The sequence below is a fragment of the Prorops nasuta genome, unplaced genomic scaffold (genome assembly GCF_024137725.1).
Source record: "Prorops nasuta isolate Cenicafe-Biocafe unplaced genomic scaffold, Cenicafe_Pnas_1.2 PNAS00002, whole genome shotgun sequence".
In the NCBI taxonomy this organism is placed as follows: domain Eukaryota; kingdom Metazoa; phylum Arthropoda; class Insecta; order Hymenoptera; family Bethylidae; genus Prorops; species Prorops nasuta.
In genome coordinates, this window is record NW_027116799.1 from 11,109,435 (window position 1) to 11,127,845 (window position 18,411).

The 18,411-nt window shown below is 38.7% G+C and overlaps 2 protein-coding genes across 2 annotated transcripts; both read left to right on the forward strand.

The window, feature by feature from the left end:
- The first annotated feature begins 1,969 nt into the window (after nt 1-1,969).
- Nucleotides 1,970-5,984, forward strand: LOC136781015 (uncharacterized). The gene is made up of 8 exons (XM_066739676.1): nt 1,970-2,195; nt 2,347-3,043; nt 3,205-3,443; nt 3,498-3,734; nt 3,786-3,872; nt 4,047-4,330; nt 4,411-5,022; nt 5,214-5,984. Exons 1-8 carry the CDS (start codon nt 1,970-1,972, stop codon nt 5,982-5,984), a joined length of 3,153 nt encoding a protein of 1,050 aa, XP_066595773.1.
- A 3,504-nt stretch (nt 5,985-9,488) lies between these two features.
- LOC136781025 (uncharacterized) lies at nt 9,489-14,978 on the forward strand. The gene is made up of 2 exons (XM_066739687.1): nt 9,489-10,553; nt 14,895-14,978. The coding sequence occupies exons 1-2, from the start codon at nt 9,489-9,491 to the stop codon at nt 14,976-14,978; spliced, it is 1,149 nt and encodes a 382-aa protein (XP_066595784.1).
- The last annotated feature ends 3,433 nt before the right edge of the window (nt 14,979-18,411 follow it).

The following is an 18,411-nucleotide window of genomic DNA, read 5'->3' on the forward strand; positions in this document are numbered from 1 at the left end:
GAAGCTGTAAAATTTTCATAAGTTATTCCTCTTGATAAACGGTAACATCTTGTATGCTGACTCAATTCAGATTCAATATCTGCCTCGCATAAGATCTTGAAAATTTCTTGTTTTATTTCTGCAGGTTTTGTAAATTTGGTTTCAGTTTGCGATCCATGGCAAAACTTATAAAGTGGTTCTGCAGCATAAGCATCGTTAACTTTTTGCTTTATTTGACCCCACTGTTGTTGTAAGTCTGTACATCCTAGCTCTTCAATCGTATCTTTAGTATGTCTAATTATATAAAAAAATGCAATTAAACACATTAACATTTAATAATATTAATTATAGTGCTTACTTATTTAAAAGCAATAATACTCCAACACTGTGTTTACACCGGCCAGAATTACCAGCCTGTCAACTACAGTGAACTTTAATTATTTTTTTATTATCGACTATTTGTATTTCTACATTAATCTCGTGTGGGTAACTTGATATGGAAGACGTTTTTAAACAAAGAGCGAAATATTGATTGATTTTAGTATTTGAAGTATTATAAGCTCCACATAATAAAATGTGATTTGAATTAAAAATATTACACCCTTCTCCGAATGGCCTACTACCTCCGCCAACGTAATTCATTAATTCAAAAGTTTCGACAATTGCACGAGACATTTAGTAACTAGTATAACCACATTTTACAACTAATAATAATGTAAACAATACTTAACTTCTTTGCAAGTTCAGACTTGCCGCCACGTATCACGTGACCTTTTTATAACTTTCAGGCGTGACTGCAGCACTCTCTGGTGGAACTTGGACCTCCGATTATTATCTTCCTCCTCATCATTTTCAAATTAAATGTTCCATAAATTCATATAATCCATTGTTTAATCTGTAAATAATATGTTATTAAGAGAAATTATGTAAGAAAATTAATATATTATATAAAAAGTTAAAATTATTAATGATAATTATACTTCTTTCTTTATCTTTAGTAAATCATATTGGAAATTTAAAATTTACCTTTTGTTGGTTAGAATAATGACACTAATGACAGCTAAAATTCTCACACCTGAATAGGCCCTAATTACTCTACTTAAATCTGGATCCGGATTCGCTCTCGCGAAAGCCTCCTCACTTGATCCGGATTAGTCTAGGGTGATCTAGTATTTTTTTTCGTAAGTTGCGACACTGCGGTAAGTCTGATCCGAGATCTGGATCTAATCCCTGAAAATAATCCAACCTAACCGCAGGAATGCAACATCGAAAAAAAATAACTAGATGGATCAGAGGCTTCCGCGTGAGCTCGATCCGATCCGATCAGGAGATTCAGAAGGCTGGTGATCAGACAGATCAGACAGATTTGGCTACCGCATTGGGGTATTATTGACGTACCAACAGCGAACGGCATTGACGTAAGGAAGTGACAATAACTATTATCCAAAATAATTTTAATTTAAAATTATATAAAAAAGATAAGCTGATATTATAGACAGCAATTATATTTAAAATGACATAAACTTAAGGCATATTTTTGAAAATTCTTTGATATGGATATTGTACAAAGTGATAGAATTGTATATTGTAACGTGGTGGAATCACGTTACAGAAATGTACACATTTTTTAGTTCTTCTAAGGTCTCCCCCTTAGTGCCTCCCGTCCCCTTGAGTATGCTTGTAAGTGAGTGAGTGAGTATAGATGAACCTTCCGTGTGATGGTAATGTAGTTACCCGCCTAAGGGATATTATATTTCAAGCCTCGTACTTCGAGATTACAATGTAGTACGCTTTGTACTCACTAGGTGTCGCAACGTTTTTAGAGTAAAAAGCACTCTTCAGAGTTCTATAACACTATAGTTTATGTTAAACAAACTATATGTTGAAAACGAAACTGTACTATTCCACTACCTCTAACAACCCTTGGACCCTGGGAACTCCCGGATCTCATTCGTTTTTGTTGCGAGCTAGGTGAAGCACGTTCAGTAAAATGGAGTCGAGAAAGAGGAAATTTGAGAAGTTAGGAGAAAAAATTAAGTTAATGGAGAAATATGTAAAACTAACGAAGAAAATTGCAGAGATGGGAGAATCAGATTTAATTCCGGGAATGGAGCCTGATTTGCAACCTAATGAGGGAGTCCAGGCTGAAGGAGATTCAAGGCATGATGAGGGAAGCCATTTTGAAGATGAGATGGAAAGCATAATGCCCGTTGGAGGTAAAATCATATTACTGAGTGTGCTGAAACGAGTGTTCAGTCAGTTCAGTTGATCTGTGGGTAGTGCCAGTACGGGTGACTGGTCATCCCCAGATTTTAGGAAGGTTTCTTTTACATACCTTTTCTATTTTTCCTCACATGTTGCCAATAGGTGAATATGCTGAGAATATTCTAAATCAGAAGGAGGTGGATCAGTTTGACCCCCTAGATGAGGACATATTGAAGATTCTTGGAGAGGACCCTACTTCATCGAAAGCCTTAAAATTATCTCTTAATCCATCTGTAGAAAGAAGATGGGTTTATTGGCTTCAGAAAGGTATAAGTAAAGAGAGTAAAAAAGAACTTCTTAAAAAATATGAAAGACCTAGTCTTTTTGAAGCACCCAAGTTGAATCTAGAGATAAAATCATCACTAAGTGAGTCAATACTTAGGAAAGATGGTTATTTTTGTAACCAACAAAATTCTGTCGGAACGGCGTTGGCAGCTTTGGGAACTGCACTTACAATGTTGCTGAATTTGGACGAAAACGGCATGAATAAGTTGGAATTCCTGGAAAAATTAGGAGAAAGGGGTAAAATATTAACAAACTTACAATTTGAACTATGTACAGCAAGGAAAGCCTTTATTTTACCTGGTTTGGAGAAGGATATGAAAATAGTCTTAGCGGAATGCACATCAGATGAGTGGCTTTTCGGAGAGCAGTTGGCTGATAAAATTAAAGAAGTTAAGGTAGCAAAGAAGCTTAGGCAGGAGATAAAAACAATCACTGCTAGGAAACCATTAAGAGAAAACAACAATAATCATTTAAACTCCAAGAGCCTGTCCTTGAAGAAGCCCCCTTACTTAAGGTCAGGTTGGAAAAGAGGGGAAATGAATCGACCAGAATCGTCAGTGAGGAAATCAGAGATGAAGAGATATTCTTCGTCTCGGAACCAGAGACCATACAGGAATCCATCCAGGAGGAACTGAATGTAAGGTTATATGCTGGCAGATTATATAATTTCTACAGTCAATGGGAGAATATTACTTCGGATCCCTTTATCCTAGAGATAATTAGGGGATATAAAATTAATGTCAGAGATATTATTTCTAAGTCAGAGAGCTCTCTGGAACCAAATTGTTTTGGGTTGAATACAAGAGAGGTAGAATTAGCATTAGAGAATTTGTTAGAAATCGGGGCAATTCAATGTTGTTCAAATGAAAGTGGGCAGTTTTTGTCACCATTCTTTTTAGTACCAAAACAAAATGGTAATAATAGGTTTGTTCTAAATTTGAAGAGACTTAACCAAAAAATTCAAACAGATCACTTTAAAATGGAAGACATAAGAACAGCGCAGAGATTACTAAGGAGGGGTGATTTCATGGCTTCAATTGATTTGCAAGATGCCTACTTTGCTGTGCCAGTACATAAGAATTCGAGGAAGTTGTTGAAATTTAAATTTAAGGAAGTGTTATACCAGTTCACTTGTCTTCCATTTGGATTTTGTAGTAGTCCTTATGTTTTTACAAAGTTAATGAAACCAGTGATCAGTCACTTGCGTGAGTTAGGTTTCTTGTCTGTGATTTATCTGGATGATATTCTATGTATAGGCGAAAGTTTTGAAGACTGTTTAAGAAATGTTAAGGCGTCAATAGAGATATTGGAAAGATTGGGTTTTTTGATTAATTACGAAAAAAGTAAGTTAGTCCCGTCAAAAATAAGAAAATTTCTAGGGTTCGAATTGGATTCAGAGAAAATGATGTTATATATACCTCAAGAAAAGAAAAGAGAGATAAGAATGCTTGTGACGAAGTTTCTTAGGTTAGAAAAAATTCAGATAAGAAAGTTTGCGAGTCTAATTGGTTCATTAGTGGCAGTAAGCCATGCTGTTAGATATGCTTGGCTCTACATTAAAAGAATGGAGAGGTTAAGATATATCAGTTTATTGAAAAATAATGGAAGGTACGAAAGTGTGTTGAGGTTATCGCTAGAAGCTAGAGAAGATTTAATTTGGTGGAGAGATAACATTTTAGATGCAGAAAGTCCGATTAAAGAAGACATTTTTGATTGTGTGATATTTACTGATGCGTCTACCACAGGCTGGGGAGCAGTTCTTGGAGATAAAAGAATTTTTGGTTTTTGGTCAAAATCGGAGGTAAATTTACACATAAATAGGCTAGAATTACTGGCAGTTTTTATGCTTTACTAGAGTTTACGCCTTATGTAACAAACAAGAAAATTTTATTAAGAGTAGATAACATTACTGCGATTAGTTATATTAATAAAATGGGTGGTGTAAGATTTAAAACACTTAGTGAGACTGCTAGGAATATCTGGTTATGGGCAGAAAGACACAGAGCTTGGATATTTTCGTCTTATATTGCTTCAAAAGAAAATGTTACAGCTGCTATGCTATCCAGAATTAAGAATATTGATATAGAATGGGAATTAAATTGGCGTTATTTTAAAATTATAACTAAGAATTTTGGATATCCCGATGTCGACCTTTTTGCTACTGCAAATAATTCCAAATGTAGAGAATTTTGTTCCTGGTACCCAGATAGAGGGGCTTTCGCAGTAGATGCGTTTACCATCTGTTGGACTGGCATTAGATTTTATGCTTTCCCACCGTTCGCGGTGATATTGAGAATGATAAGAAAAATTATAAATGAAAAAGCAGAAGGGATAATAGTAGTACCAAAGTGGTTGGGACAACCGTGGTATCCATTATTTCAAAAGATTAAATTGAGGTCAATAGATTTAGGACCAGAAAGAGACTTATTATGTCATACTTCCAGATTGAGTGTTCATCCATTGGCCGAGAATCTAACTTTAACAGTAGCGATGGTATCAGGGAGACGTTAGTAAGAAGAGGTTATGGTCAGGAGGTAATAAATATCCTTCTTGCGTCGTTAGCGGAAAGTACACGTAAACAATATAATTTAGCGCTAAGGAAATGGTTCGTATTTTGTGAAACGGAGCATTGTGATCCTTTTAAAACATCTCAGGATATTATCATAAAATTTTTATTGAAACAGTTTGATACGGGTGCATCGTTTAGTGTTATAAATACCCATAGGGCGGCTATTTCATTTATTAACGAACTTGATGTAACGAATAATAAGGTTATATCGAGATTTATGAAAGGAATTTATAGATTAAGACCACCAAAGCCAAGGTACGAAAATGTTTGGGATACGTCAGTAGTAATTGATACTTTGAAAACATGGTTTCCGCTAGAAGAATTATCTTTCAGGGTACTAGCACAGAAGACTTTAATGCTTTTAGCATTAGTATCGGGGCAAAGGATACAAACATTAGCTGCCATAAAAGTTTCTAATATTATATTTGGTATAGATAATATCGTTATAAGGATAACAGAGATGTTAAAAACCTCAGGTTCGGGAAAAGCTCAACCCTTTATTTCAGTACCTTGGTTTAAGGAAAAACCAGAGATATGTGTGGGTAAGACACTGATGGAGTACCTAAAGGCTTCGAATGATATGAGGGGAGAGATTGATAGTCTTTTTATTACATGTAAGAAACCAATCAAAGCGGCATCTACGCAGACATTAAGTAGGTGGTTAAAAGAGACCTTAGAGATATGTGGAATAAATACACAAATGTTTAAAGGGTACTCTACACGGCATGCATCCACGTCGGCAGCCTTTGCGAAAGGCGTAGATATAAGTACAATAAGGAAAACTGCAGGCTGGTCTAATTCTTCAAATATGTTTGCTAAGTTTTATAATAGGCCAGTATTAGATGATAAGGGTTTGTTTGTAAAAGCTGTGTTAGACAGTTCGTGATAAATATATAACAAAATGTGTTACGTAATAAAGACATGCAGTTTAATAATATGTATACAAGCTACTGAGAGTTACTACTCTAAACAACTACATTGTAATCTCGAAGTACGAGGCTTGAAATATAATTGGAAGATTGATCGAGCTTCGCGAAGCGAAGGTCGATCAAAATTATACAGTTGAGCCCAATAATCTTGCGTCAGGCGAGGGGAAGTAGAAATCAGAGGGGCGAAGGAATTTCTAGGGAGTTTGTCCGCAGCTGTCAAATGGCGCGATTAACCCTAAATTTTGGATCGTAAACAAAAATAATATTTTCTTAAAACGATTGCGGAAAAGAAAGAAGGATTTTAATACATAACAGAGAAGAAAAAATATATTAGATGAGTATAAAGTAATAACAAAAATGAAAATTAATGTAAATTTTTAAGGAAATATACTTTGTGGTTATTTTATTTCTGTGACAGGCTAAATCCTATTCTTCATGAGTTTAAATCGCAGGAAAGAAATACTTAAAGACCAATGAATGAAAAAGGACTGATTTATGAAGCATTTCTGTGTGGCCCAGTCATTTCAATAATTGTGACATAATGTTATAATCGTGAAAGTGTAAGCGATTGCTGTGTATACAAAGAAATTTTATTACAAAATAATAATAATTTTGTATGATAATGTTTTGATTCCTATTATTATAAATTAAAGCTAGTTCAATTAAAATTAATTATTTTTATTTCTTCCTTAACCACACACAGATTATATACGTACAGAGTAATTACATATTCTTGTAGAACCTATCTTTCAGCTAATATAACTAAATTGTAACTATTTTATATCTGCATGTTATAACTATTTGTTTCAATGATTTTTATTATTGAATGTGAGATAAATTACGTAGAGTTTCTGCAAATTTCTTATTAGTCTGTCACATCCTTGAACATATTAGCTTGTATGATATTTATATGTCTCCTTTGCACTATTTTCTTCTAGTCTATAACATATAACAATAATTTTATTATCGTTTTTAAATACACGCAGATAAGATGATTATGCTGATTTGTAATTAATTTTATAAATATTGGAATGATAGTTAAACCATTGTCTTATTAAATTTGGAAAATGGGCATTTGAATGATGCTATTGTTCGAGATTGGGTGGAGCAGAAAATGTTGCGAAGTAGATTCCGCATTTCTCTGTTATATCTCCCATCTCTATTGCGCTCACAATAGACGGCTAGACCGACAGCGTCTAGCCGCTCTATCTGTCTCTCTCTCCGCGGCGCGCTTGCGCGTCTTCTGGCCCTGGCGCGTCGCGGCCGCGAAGCGACACTACTTGCGCGCTTGGCCACTAGGTGGCCAGCGCCCGCGGAAGCTCTCTCGCTGGCAAGATTAGTGTCGCGTAATTATATAGATGGGTCCTTGATAAGGACCCATCGCACCTCAGCCTTGCTCGACCGCTGCTACCCGCAGCAACAGCAGCACCTTTTTTTGACGCCTCATCGGCAGCGCCTCCACGGCCAACTAAGAGCGCCTCCACTGGCGAACTCATTGGGAGCATACTTTGGTAAGTATCACCCACCACCCACTGCCAACCAAGAGGGGACTACCCCTCTGCGGCATTTCCTCCCTCCTAAAGGAAATTTCTTCGGGGACTGCCCGGGAGAAGTCCACCCTCTCCTTCCCCTCCACACTGCCTCCGAGGACTACCTCGGACCCAGTGTTCCGACCCTCAAATCCAGGGCTCTCGACGAGTCGGGTAGTGGGAGGGGTAGATTCACCCTAGGGGTTGGGGTGGCTCGGAGCCACCATAGCTCTGGGAGAAGGGGGCTGAGGGGGAAGGGGACTTCCCCTTCCCTAAATCCACCTCTCCTACTTCGCTTCCTCCCGTGGCTGGGGATTTTACTAGGGAATACCCTAGGAAAAATTGTCCAGTCAGGGAGTTTCTAAGTCCGCGTTCCCTCCTGGGGAATTTTGAGTCTTGGGGTTCTGGGGAATCTTCTGCGAAAAGAAATTCCCCAGAATTTAACGGTAGCAAATTCCCTAGGCCTTCGCCATTGTAAATATCGCGGTTTTTCTTGTACATAAAATTACTTTGTAAACGTTTGTATATTTTTTATTTATTTGAATAAAGAACACTTTTACCTATTAACTCTGCCTTGAATATTTTATTCTAGAATAAGACCTTCCTTTCTGACCACAGGTTCGGAGCCAACTTGGGGCACTGTTTCGCACAAATTTTTGGTCCTTCGAGCCGGATATCCGGCAAAAAACGTTCGAAGTGCATCAGTGTTTTTAAGTTGGAGATTCTGACTGGGTTAAGATTGTGGTTTGTTCTGGAATAGAGATTCAAGATGACTACGCCTAGCTCAGGGGAATTACTAGAAGCGATCAATTACGTGCCCATGATTCGGGATGAATTCGTTCGGTTGGTCGTTAACATTAAGAAACGTGGAGTACGCAACTTCACCCTCCCTTTCTTGGAGGATAGGCTTGCGGCCGTCGAGAAGTGGCTTAAGGTGTTGCATAAAACTCACGTTAAGATCACTACTCATACTAAACCGGCTGAATTAGCTAAAATGGATTACGTAACCGAAAACTGGTATGAAGCGGCCCTTGATGCCCATAGTGACGCGGAAGAATACATCCTAGGACATTTAGATGAACTTCGCTCCAATCAGGTGATGCCAGCATCAGGTCCCACGGCGCCTTCAGGCGAAATAAACCACATTAGGCTTCCAATTATCGATTTGCCGAAGTTTTCCGGGGATTATTTAGAATGGAACAACTTTTATGAAACATTCAGTTCCATTGTTCATGAAAAGGCATATGTCTCCGGGCGAGACAAGTTCCACTATCTAAAATCTTGCTTGCAAGGTGAAGCGGCTACGGTCATTAAATCTTTAGCGATCACCTCCGAGAACTATGAGATAGCATGGGACACTCTAGTAGCTAGGTATACTGACAGACGAATGATCACGGATACGTTCTTGGACCAGATCTCGCAAGTACCCACGCTTCGGGGTGACAATTTTAAAGTTCTCAAGGAAGTTAGGGACTCTGTCACGGTTGCGCTCAACGCCCTCAAAACTATGGGTTACGGCGTCGATCATTGGGATCCCATCATTGTTCATTCACTGAAGAACAAACTGGATGACACCCTCCGCTTGGCCTGGGAGATGTATCTGGGAAGCAGCAAGGATTACCCCACCTTTCTTCAATTTTCGGAGTTTCTAACGCGTCACATTAACTCTTTGCAATCATTAGGCAACAAACCTAAGACTTCCAAAAAGAATCGGGGAAATCCTTGAAGTCACACGCTGCGAGTGTGAATAGTACCGGTTGTGCTCACTGTGGTAGTAACCATCTCTTGTATCAGTGCAAGGACTACCTTGCATTGACCCCTCAGGCTCGATCAAAGTTTGCATTTTCACAGAACCTCTGCATCAACTGCCTGAGGCCAGGGCATAGTTGCTCCAATTGTTCTTCTTCGTCACGATGCAGGAAATGTAGTAAAATGCATCATACGTTGTTGCATTTTGACAAATCTGGCACCGGGGGGAGCAAGTCACGGGGGACTACCCCTGCGACAAACTCCGCTTCCGAGCCTGAACCCTCTAGCACGCATTCTACAACGCATCTTAGCGTTACCGATACACGATCAGTCCTATTGGCCACGTTCTCTGCCAGGATTGATGCTCATGACGGTTCTCGTGTTATAGTCCGCGGTTTAGTTGACCCGGGCTCAGAAACTTCCTTTATCTCAGAAAAGTTAGCTCAGCAGTTACGAGTACCGCGACAACGTATCAACGCTACCATCCATGGAGTGAATTCGGCTCAAACCGTGCGAGCGGAGGCACAGATTACCCTTCATTCTCTCAAACGACACGGTGCTTCATTGGATGTAACCGCAATAATCTTATCAAAGATTACTCCATATCTACCTCCGTCTTATTCCCCGTCATCTATTCCAGCACTAAACGGAATTGAGCTCGCAGATACTTTCGCTTCTACCAAGGTTCCAATTGATGTGCTCCTTGGTGCAGATTATCTTGCTGAGGTGGTAGAAGGTCCGTACATTCGTTGTCCTGATCATTCAGTACTTGCTCAGCAGACGATTTTCGGGTGGATCGTAGCCGGAGTCTTATCCAAGGCTGGTCGCTCCCATAGTTACACGGTTCATCATTGCTTTGACTTCGAAAACACTCTTCGCGACTTCTGGGAACTGGAAGAAGTTCCTGAGGTCAAACCCATGTCCACAGAGGACTCCCTCTGTGAACAACATTTTGTGGATACGGTATCACGCACCCCTTCGGGTCGTTTTGACGTTGCCTTACCTTTTCGATCCGACATCGAAAGGCATAATCTAGGTTCTTCTTCTCGGGTAGCAGAGAAAACCTTATCAAGAATACTTCGGCGATTGGATACTTCTCCAGAACAGGCTGAAAGTTATTCTCAATTCTTACAGGAGTATCTTATGTTGGGACATATGTCTCCTGTTCCTAGGAACTCTGACTTTCGCGTCTTCCTGCCTCATCATGCAGTATTCAAGACCGAGAATCAGAAGACCAAGATTCGCGTTGTATTCAACGCATCATCTAAAACTTCTACTGGCGTCTCGCTTAACGATACGTTATTCATTGGACCCAAGCTCCAACAGGACATCACGCGGATCCTAATAAATTGGCGTTCCTTTCGATATGTAGGCGTCACTGACATTGTTAAAATGTTCAGACAGATTCTTGTGCGTTTTGAGGACCGCAAGTATCAGAACATTTTATGGAAGTCTGATTCCGGTGAGCTTCAGGCCTTCGAACTCAACACGGTGACCTACGGTACTGGACCGGCACCTTTCATATCCTCGCGAGTTTTGCGCGAATTAGCTTACACGGACGGAGCTAACTTCCCTCTCGCGCAGGATGTGTTGTTAAATTCTACTTATGTAGACGATATACTTTTTGGGGCCCATGACTTACAGCAACTTAGTTCGGTTAGGGAACAACTCATCGCTCTACTGGCAAAAGGGGGCTTCTCCTTAAGCAAATGGGCATTCAATCAACCGGGGTCTTCCCCGCTTGAACCTACCGAGCTGCATTCTTTCTTTGAGGATCCTGCTGGATCAAGTAAAGTCTTGGGCATATATTGGGATCACGGGGATGATAGCTTCCGCTTCCGTGTTTCTCCTTCACGCATTGGTGTACTAACCAAACGCATCCTCTTATCAGAGAATGCTAAGATCTTCGATCCATTGGGATGGATTTCTCCAATAATCATCACTCTAAAGCAGTTAATGCAATCCACCTGGTTGCTTAAACTCTCTTGGGATGAAGAAATTCCTGAGCCTATTAAGTCAAAATGGCTCAAGTGCTATGAGCATCTCCGAGACTTACAGACTTTACGGATTCCACGGTGGACCGGACAATCACTTACTACTGGAAAACGCGAATTAATTGGATTTTGTGACGCCTCAGAACTTGCGTACGGCGCAGTCGTTTATGAACGCCTCACTGATGAGGACGCTAAACTCTCGGTACATTTAGTAATGTCTAAAACAAAGGTCGCTCCGATCAAGACCACTTCAATCCCTCGTCTGGAGTTGGTCGCAGCTGCCCTTCTAGTCAAGTTATTGGTTCACGGCAAGGGAAGCTTGGTCGGGAGTTGTGATGCGATTCGTTGCTATTCGGATTCGCAAGTCGCTTTAGCCTGGATAGCAAAGCAACCTGTGCATTGGAAGACGTTTGTGGCTAATCGCGTTTCATATATCCAAACACATTTATCGGAAGCCAGCTGGCATCATGTACCCACTAAGTTGAATCCTGCAGACTTGTGCTCAAGAGGAACCAGTGCTCAACAGTTATCAGAGGACTCACTTTGGTGGCATGGGCCTGCTTTTCTCCGTGAGCACACCGCAAATCCCGTTCAGGTCTTTGAAACCGCGGAAGAAAGTCGGAAGGTAGCGTTAACCGCTCAATTCGACACAACTGAGTGTTGGTTTTTTGATAAGTTTTCATCTTGGTCTAAACTGGTCCGAGTTATGGCCTATGTTCTTCGATTTGTCCAGCGGACCAGAAAAAACGGCCAATGGGAGGACTCCCTCCTGTCTGCAACGGAAATTCGCAGTTCGATTGAAGCCTTGGTAAAGGTTGTTCAACGAACGCACTTCGCGAGCGAAATCTCAGCCTTGAATCATGGGTTACGTATACCGTCGCGGTCAAAGCTTCTTTCCTTACATCCGGTCATTGATTCACAAGGAATCCTAAGAATAGAGGGGCGGCTTCGGAACGCCGAAATTTCTGAACAAATGAAACACCCTATTATTCTTCCGGATTGCCACTTAACGGCCATACTCATTAGGCAAACGCACCTAGATACACTTCACGAGGGGCTCCAACTAACTTTGTCCACGTTGCGACAAAAGTTTTGGGTCGTGAATGCGCGAAATCTAGTAAAATCATGCGTTCACAAGTGCGTCACGTGTGTTCGCGAACGCGCTAAACTCGGTAACCAGCTTATGGGATCACTCCCTGCCGCTAGGGTTTCGCGAAGCTTCACTTTTGAACACACCGGAGTAGACTATGCTGGGCCTTTCTTGGTTAAATTGCATCACGGTCGTAACGCAAAATCCATGAAATGTTACGTGGCAGTGTTCGTATGTCTATCTACCCGTGCTGTTCACTTGGAACTCGTTTCTCGATTGGATACCGAGGCCTTCCTCGCTGCGCTGTCTCGATTCATTTCTCGTCGTGGAAAACCCGCCGTTATGTACTCAGACAACGGCCTTAATTTTCAAGGAGCGGACGCGGAACTAAAACGCGCCTACCGATGTGCCTTAGAAGCCGCCCGCGGTCAACCCACCGAGTCCTTCCGTGAAATCGAGTGGAAATTCATTCCGGTCGCTACTCCCCACTGGGGCGGTCTTTGGGAAAGTGCTGTAAAAAGTATGAAACACCACCTGAAACGCTCCCTCGGAGTTTTCGTGCCTAATTTCGAGGAAATGACCACACTACTGACTAAGATCGAGGCCTGCCTAAATTCACGACCTATATCGCGGTTACATGATGATCCAGAGTCGTTGGACGTACTCACTCCGGGGCATTTTTTGTCAGGACGGGCGTTAAATTCCCCACCTGAATTATCCACCTTGGATTTACGAGAATCATCATTAAACCGTTGGCAAACCGTAAATCGAATCACCGAGACCTTTTGGAAGAAGTGGTCTTCCGAATACTTACACACTTTGCAACATAGACCGAAATGGCAGAACTCTAACTCGGAATTCGGTGAAGGAGATTTGGTGCTTGTCAAAGTACCTAACAATCCTCCCCGTATGTGGACCTTGGGGCGGATTCTCAAACTAGTTCCTGGGGTGGACGGAGTAGCTCGCGTAGCTGTCCTTAAAACCGCAAGAAAAGAGATTCAACGGAGTCTCTCGCAACTCTGTAAACTCCCCTCTTAGCCCTCACTTTGGGTCTTATCAGGGTCTATCTTCACCTTGCTTCCGGCATCCTGGGACTCTTCAGATTGTCATCTCTCCTTCTCAAGCTTCCTGGGACTCTTCAGGTTGCTTAACTTTCTTCTTCCTTGTTTTGACGCCATCGCGTCAACGGGGGGAGTTTGTTTGAGATTGGGAGGAGCAGAAAATGTTGCGAAGTAGATTCCGCATTTCTCTGTTATATCTCCCATCTCTATTGCGCTCACAATAGACGGCTAGACCGACAGCGTCTAGCCGCTCTATCTGTCTCTCTCTCCGCGGCGCGCTTGCGCGTCTTCTGGCCCTGGCGCGTCGCGGCCGCGAAGCGACACTACTTGCGCGCTTGGCCACTAGGTGGCCAGCGCCCGCGGCAGCTCTCTCGCTGGCAAGATTAGTGTCGCGTAATTATATAGATGGGTCCTTGATAAGGACCCATCGCACCTCAGCCTTGCTCGACCGCTGCTACCCGCAGCAACAGCAGCACCTTTTTTTGACGCCTCATCGGCAGCGCCTCCACGGCCAACTAAGAGCGCCTCCACTGGCGAACTCATTGGGAGCATACTTTGGTAAGTATCACCCACCACCCACTGCCAACCAAGAGGGGACTACCCCTCTGCGGCATTTCCTCCCTCCTAAAGGAAATTTCTCCGGGGACTGCCCGGGAGAAGTCCACCCTCTCCTTCCCCTCCACACTGCCTCCGAGGACTACCTCGGACCCAGTGTTCCGACCCTCAAATCCAGGGCTCTCGACGAGTCGGGTAGTGGGAGGGGTAGATTCACCCTAGGGGTTGGGGTGGCTCGGAGCCACCATAGCTCTGGGAGAAGGGGGCTGAGGGGTAAGGGGACTTCCCCTTCCCTAAATCCACCTCTCCTACTTCGCTTCCTCCCGTGGCTGGGGATTTTACTAGGGAATACCCTAGGAAAAATTGTCCAGTCAGGGAGTTTCTAAGTCCGCGTTCCCTCCTGGGGAATTTTGAGTCTTGGGGTTCTGGGGAATCTTCTGCGAAAAGAAATTCCCCAGAATTTAACGGCAGCAAATTCCCTAGGCCTTCGCCATTGTAAATATGAGTCGGCGACATTTTCCCACCCGCTTATAGTAATTTTTATAATATACAGTTGGCAACTCTGAACTCATGAATCATAAAATATCAGATTAAAACTTAAGGCGTAATATTGGCCGGAAGTTTTGGTTTTTGACAGCTTTAAAAGGTATTGTGTATTTGATATGAAGTATGATTTCAATGCACAAATATTATTTTTTGAATGAAAGTGCTAAACACAATATAAATAAAAATGAAGATAATTAAGCACGCTAGCTATAATATGCAAAAGGAAAATAATATTTCTGCTATATTTTATTTAATGTAAAGTAGTGGGGATTAACTGTCTTAAATATTTAACAAAACTTTACTAATATTAACTGAAAATAAAAAGTAATGATTTCTTTTTTAGGTTGGAGAAAAGCAACTTAATATGGAAATGGTTATAATCTGCAAGATAAGAAATACCACTGAAGCTATAGCATATATCAGATAAGTTACAAATTATTTGCCTTTATATTATCAACTTTTACACAAAGAAAATGAATAAGTGTTACTTTGTGAAAATTTTAATTCCTTCCGCAGGCTGTACAATTAACACTCATTCATCCTGCAAATGTTATCGACAAGAGTAACCTGGATGTTGAACTTCAAAGTAATGTCCCCTCGACAATTTATTGGTATACATATGATAGGAGCAATAATGTTGGTTTACTTTGTGCTGCTAGAGGAATATACAAATAAAGCGACAAATAAAACCATTGCATATATGTGAACATTTCCAGGTAAAAATACAATTTCAACTATTTAACTGTGGTTGATATTAACGTTAATCTATCTCAGAATATATTGTAATCTGATTTATATTTATGTAAAAAATACTTACTTTAAATAATTTTCCCATTTTTATATTGCAGATACTTTGAAATGTACTGTCACTGAAAATTTAAATACTATTGAAATGTTTAAAAACACCACATTTAAATCCAGAGAAAAAAAAGGTGTCGTAAAAATGTTGAAATTCTCCATTTTTTTTAACAAATTGAAAAAATAATGCAAGAAAAAAATTATGAGGAAATTACAAACTTATTTGACAACCTAGAAGAAGTGCAGCAATTAAAAAACAAAGAAAAGGAAAATATGATTCTTCAATTACAAAATATTAAATTAAAACAAATTGATAACACTATATATAAACAAAACTTAATTCCACAAATTGAAATAGATAACGATTCATACGATAACTTTGTAGATCAGTTAATATTATTAAAAAATCGATATTGGAAGATGGATGAAGATGTATTTATCTTTGAAATAATAAATAGAAATAATTAAATAAATATGTTAGTTTAATTGTTAAATAGATATTTAAATGTTTACTTGCTTATCTTTGCAATATTATTAATTTGAATGTATCTTTGATAGATTAGTAATTGAAACTATCTTTTATTGCTCTTGTAAATCAATAACCAAATAGAACTTTTTGTTACAATTCGAAAGTCCTGTTATTCTACATATATCAATAACATTGCCAGCAAAAAGAAATAATTAAGACCTACAAAGAAATTAAAATTTCTATACCCACACAAACACACAGACCTATTACATTTTCTTATTGTAAGAATTGATAGTATGGATAGAAACAATTTACAATTATTTTGGACCAAATTTATATACCGAACTAAGCTTGAACTTTAGTGTTGTAATTAATTGAAATATAGACGAGTTAAGCATTATATTGAAAGTTAATTGGGATCAATCTAATAAAACCATGATAATGTTTTCTTCCACTTATAAAATTGCTATACGATACTACAACTGATGGTATCTCTGATTATGTATATTATAACTGCTTTCACATTGAAATAAAACATTTATGATCTAAATAAGAAATTATTACTCTATTTTCACCTAAAATTAATTTGTCTTATTAAAAATATTTAGACCATCTAAGGCAACCGTCTTATTAAAATAAAAAAGGGAATATATTACTGTTTAGATATCAACCACAGTTAAATAGTTGAAAATTGTATTTTTACCTGGAAATGTTTACATATATGCAATGGTTTTATTTGTCGCTTTATTTGTATATTCCTCTAGCAGCACAAAGTAAACCAACATTATTGCTCCTATCATATGTATACCAATAAATTGTCGAGGGGACATTACTTTGAAGTCCAACATCCAGGTTACTCTTGTCGATAACATTTGCAAGATGAATGAGAGTTAATTGTACAGCCTGCGGAAGGAATTAAAATTTTCACAAAGTAACACTTATTCATTGTCTTTGTGTAAAAGTTGATAATATAAAGGCAAATAATTTGTAACTTATCTGATATATGCTATAGCTTCAGTGGTATTTCTTATCTTGCAGATTATAACCATTTCCATATTAAGTTGCTTTTCTCCAACCTAAAAAAGAAATCATTACTTTTTATTTTCAGTTAATATTAGTAAAGTTTTGTTAAATATTTAAGACAGTTAATCCCCACTACTTTACATTAAATAAAATATAGCAGAAATATTATTTTCATTTTGCATATTATAACTAGCGTGCTTAATTATCTTCATTTTTATTTATATTGTGTTTAGCACTTTCACTCAAAAAATAATATTTGTGCATTGAAATATTTGAAATCATACTTCATATCAAATACACAATTGTACCTTTCAAAGCTGTCAAAAACCAAAACTGCCGGCCAATATTACGCCTTAAGTTTTAATCTGATATTTTATGATTCATGAGTTCAGAATTGCCAACTGTATATTATAAAAATTACTATAAGCGGGTGGGAAAATGTCGCCGACTCGTAAATATCGCGGTTTTTCTTGTACATAAAATTACTTTGTAAACGTTTGTATATTTTTTATTTATTTGAATAAAGAACACTTTTACCTATTAACTCTGCCTTGAATATTTTATTCTAGAATAAGACCTTCCTTTCTGACCACAGGTTCGGAGCCAACTTGGGGCACTGTTTCGCACAGCTATTTAAATTAGGCCTCTTTTCTGTGAGATATGTTCTCATAATACTTGATTAGATAAAGTTCCTTAAAAGTTATGTGTATAATACTGAGTTCATCTTATTTTTTAGCTTCAAGTAGTTTTCCAGCAACGTGTTTGAATATACATTTTGAATATAGAATACTCTTATTTCCTTACTCTTATTATAATGTTGTCAGGATTGATAGAAAGATTTGTCAATCATCTGAAAATGATAGGATATACATATGATGACTGGATAAATTAAGGTTTTAGGACAGATAAGTCTCATGAACAAATAGGAATAATAAAATAAGTATTGAATATTGGAAATGGATATCCAAATATGTAGCTGGAAAATATAATTTGAAGCTGAAAACAAGCTGAACTCAGCAGTATATATAAACGTATTGGTCGACAATATCCTCTCAAATAGAAGAAAAAGATATCAGGTGGATGAGGTGCCAAACATATTTAAGTACAATAAGTCCAGTGTCCATTCTTCAAATTTAATACAGCAATAGTTTACCAATCATCTTAATTATTATAGAAACAATTAGACAGCAGAATAAGCATATTTGAGCATATTTAAAAATATCCAGAGAATTATTGGTATATGCATTGAAAACTAGAAGAAGAAGGAACATTCAAGGCAAATAAATGTCATACGAGATGTGGAAGCATATGTGACGAATCAATAAGAAATTAGTAGAAAATTTATACAATTTGTTTCACTTTGAATAATAAAAATCATTGAAACAAATAGTTATAACATGCAGATATAAAATAGTTACAATTTAGTTATATTAGCTTAAAGATAGGTTCTACAAGAATATGTAATTACTCTGTACGTATATAATCTGTGTGTGGTTAAGGAAGAAATAAAAATAATTAATTTTAATTGAACTAGCTTTAATTTATAATAATAGGATTCAAAACATTATCA

Coding starts and splice junctions, on each gene's coding strand:
- LOC136781025 (XM_066739687.1), top strand. CDS start 9,489: ATGCATCATACGTTGTTGCATTTTGACAAATCTGGCACCGGGGGGAGC. Junction 10,554..14,894: donor AGAAGACCAAGATTCGCGTT/GTATTCAACGCA, acceptor TTTCTTTTTTAG/GTTGGAGAAAAGCAACTTAA.
- LOC136781015 (XM_066739676.1), top strand. CDS start 1,970: ATGGAGTCGAGAAAGAGGAAATTTGAGAAGTTAGGAGAAAAAATTAAG. Junction 2,196..2,346: donor AAGCATAATGCCCGTTGGAG/GTAAAATCATAT, acceptor TGTTGCCAATAG/GTGAATATGCTGAGAATATT. Junction 3,873..4,046: donor TTTGATTAATTACGAAAAAA/GTAAGTTAGTCC, acceptor TTGGTTCATTAG/TGGCAGTAAGCCATGCTGTT.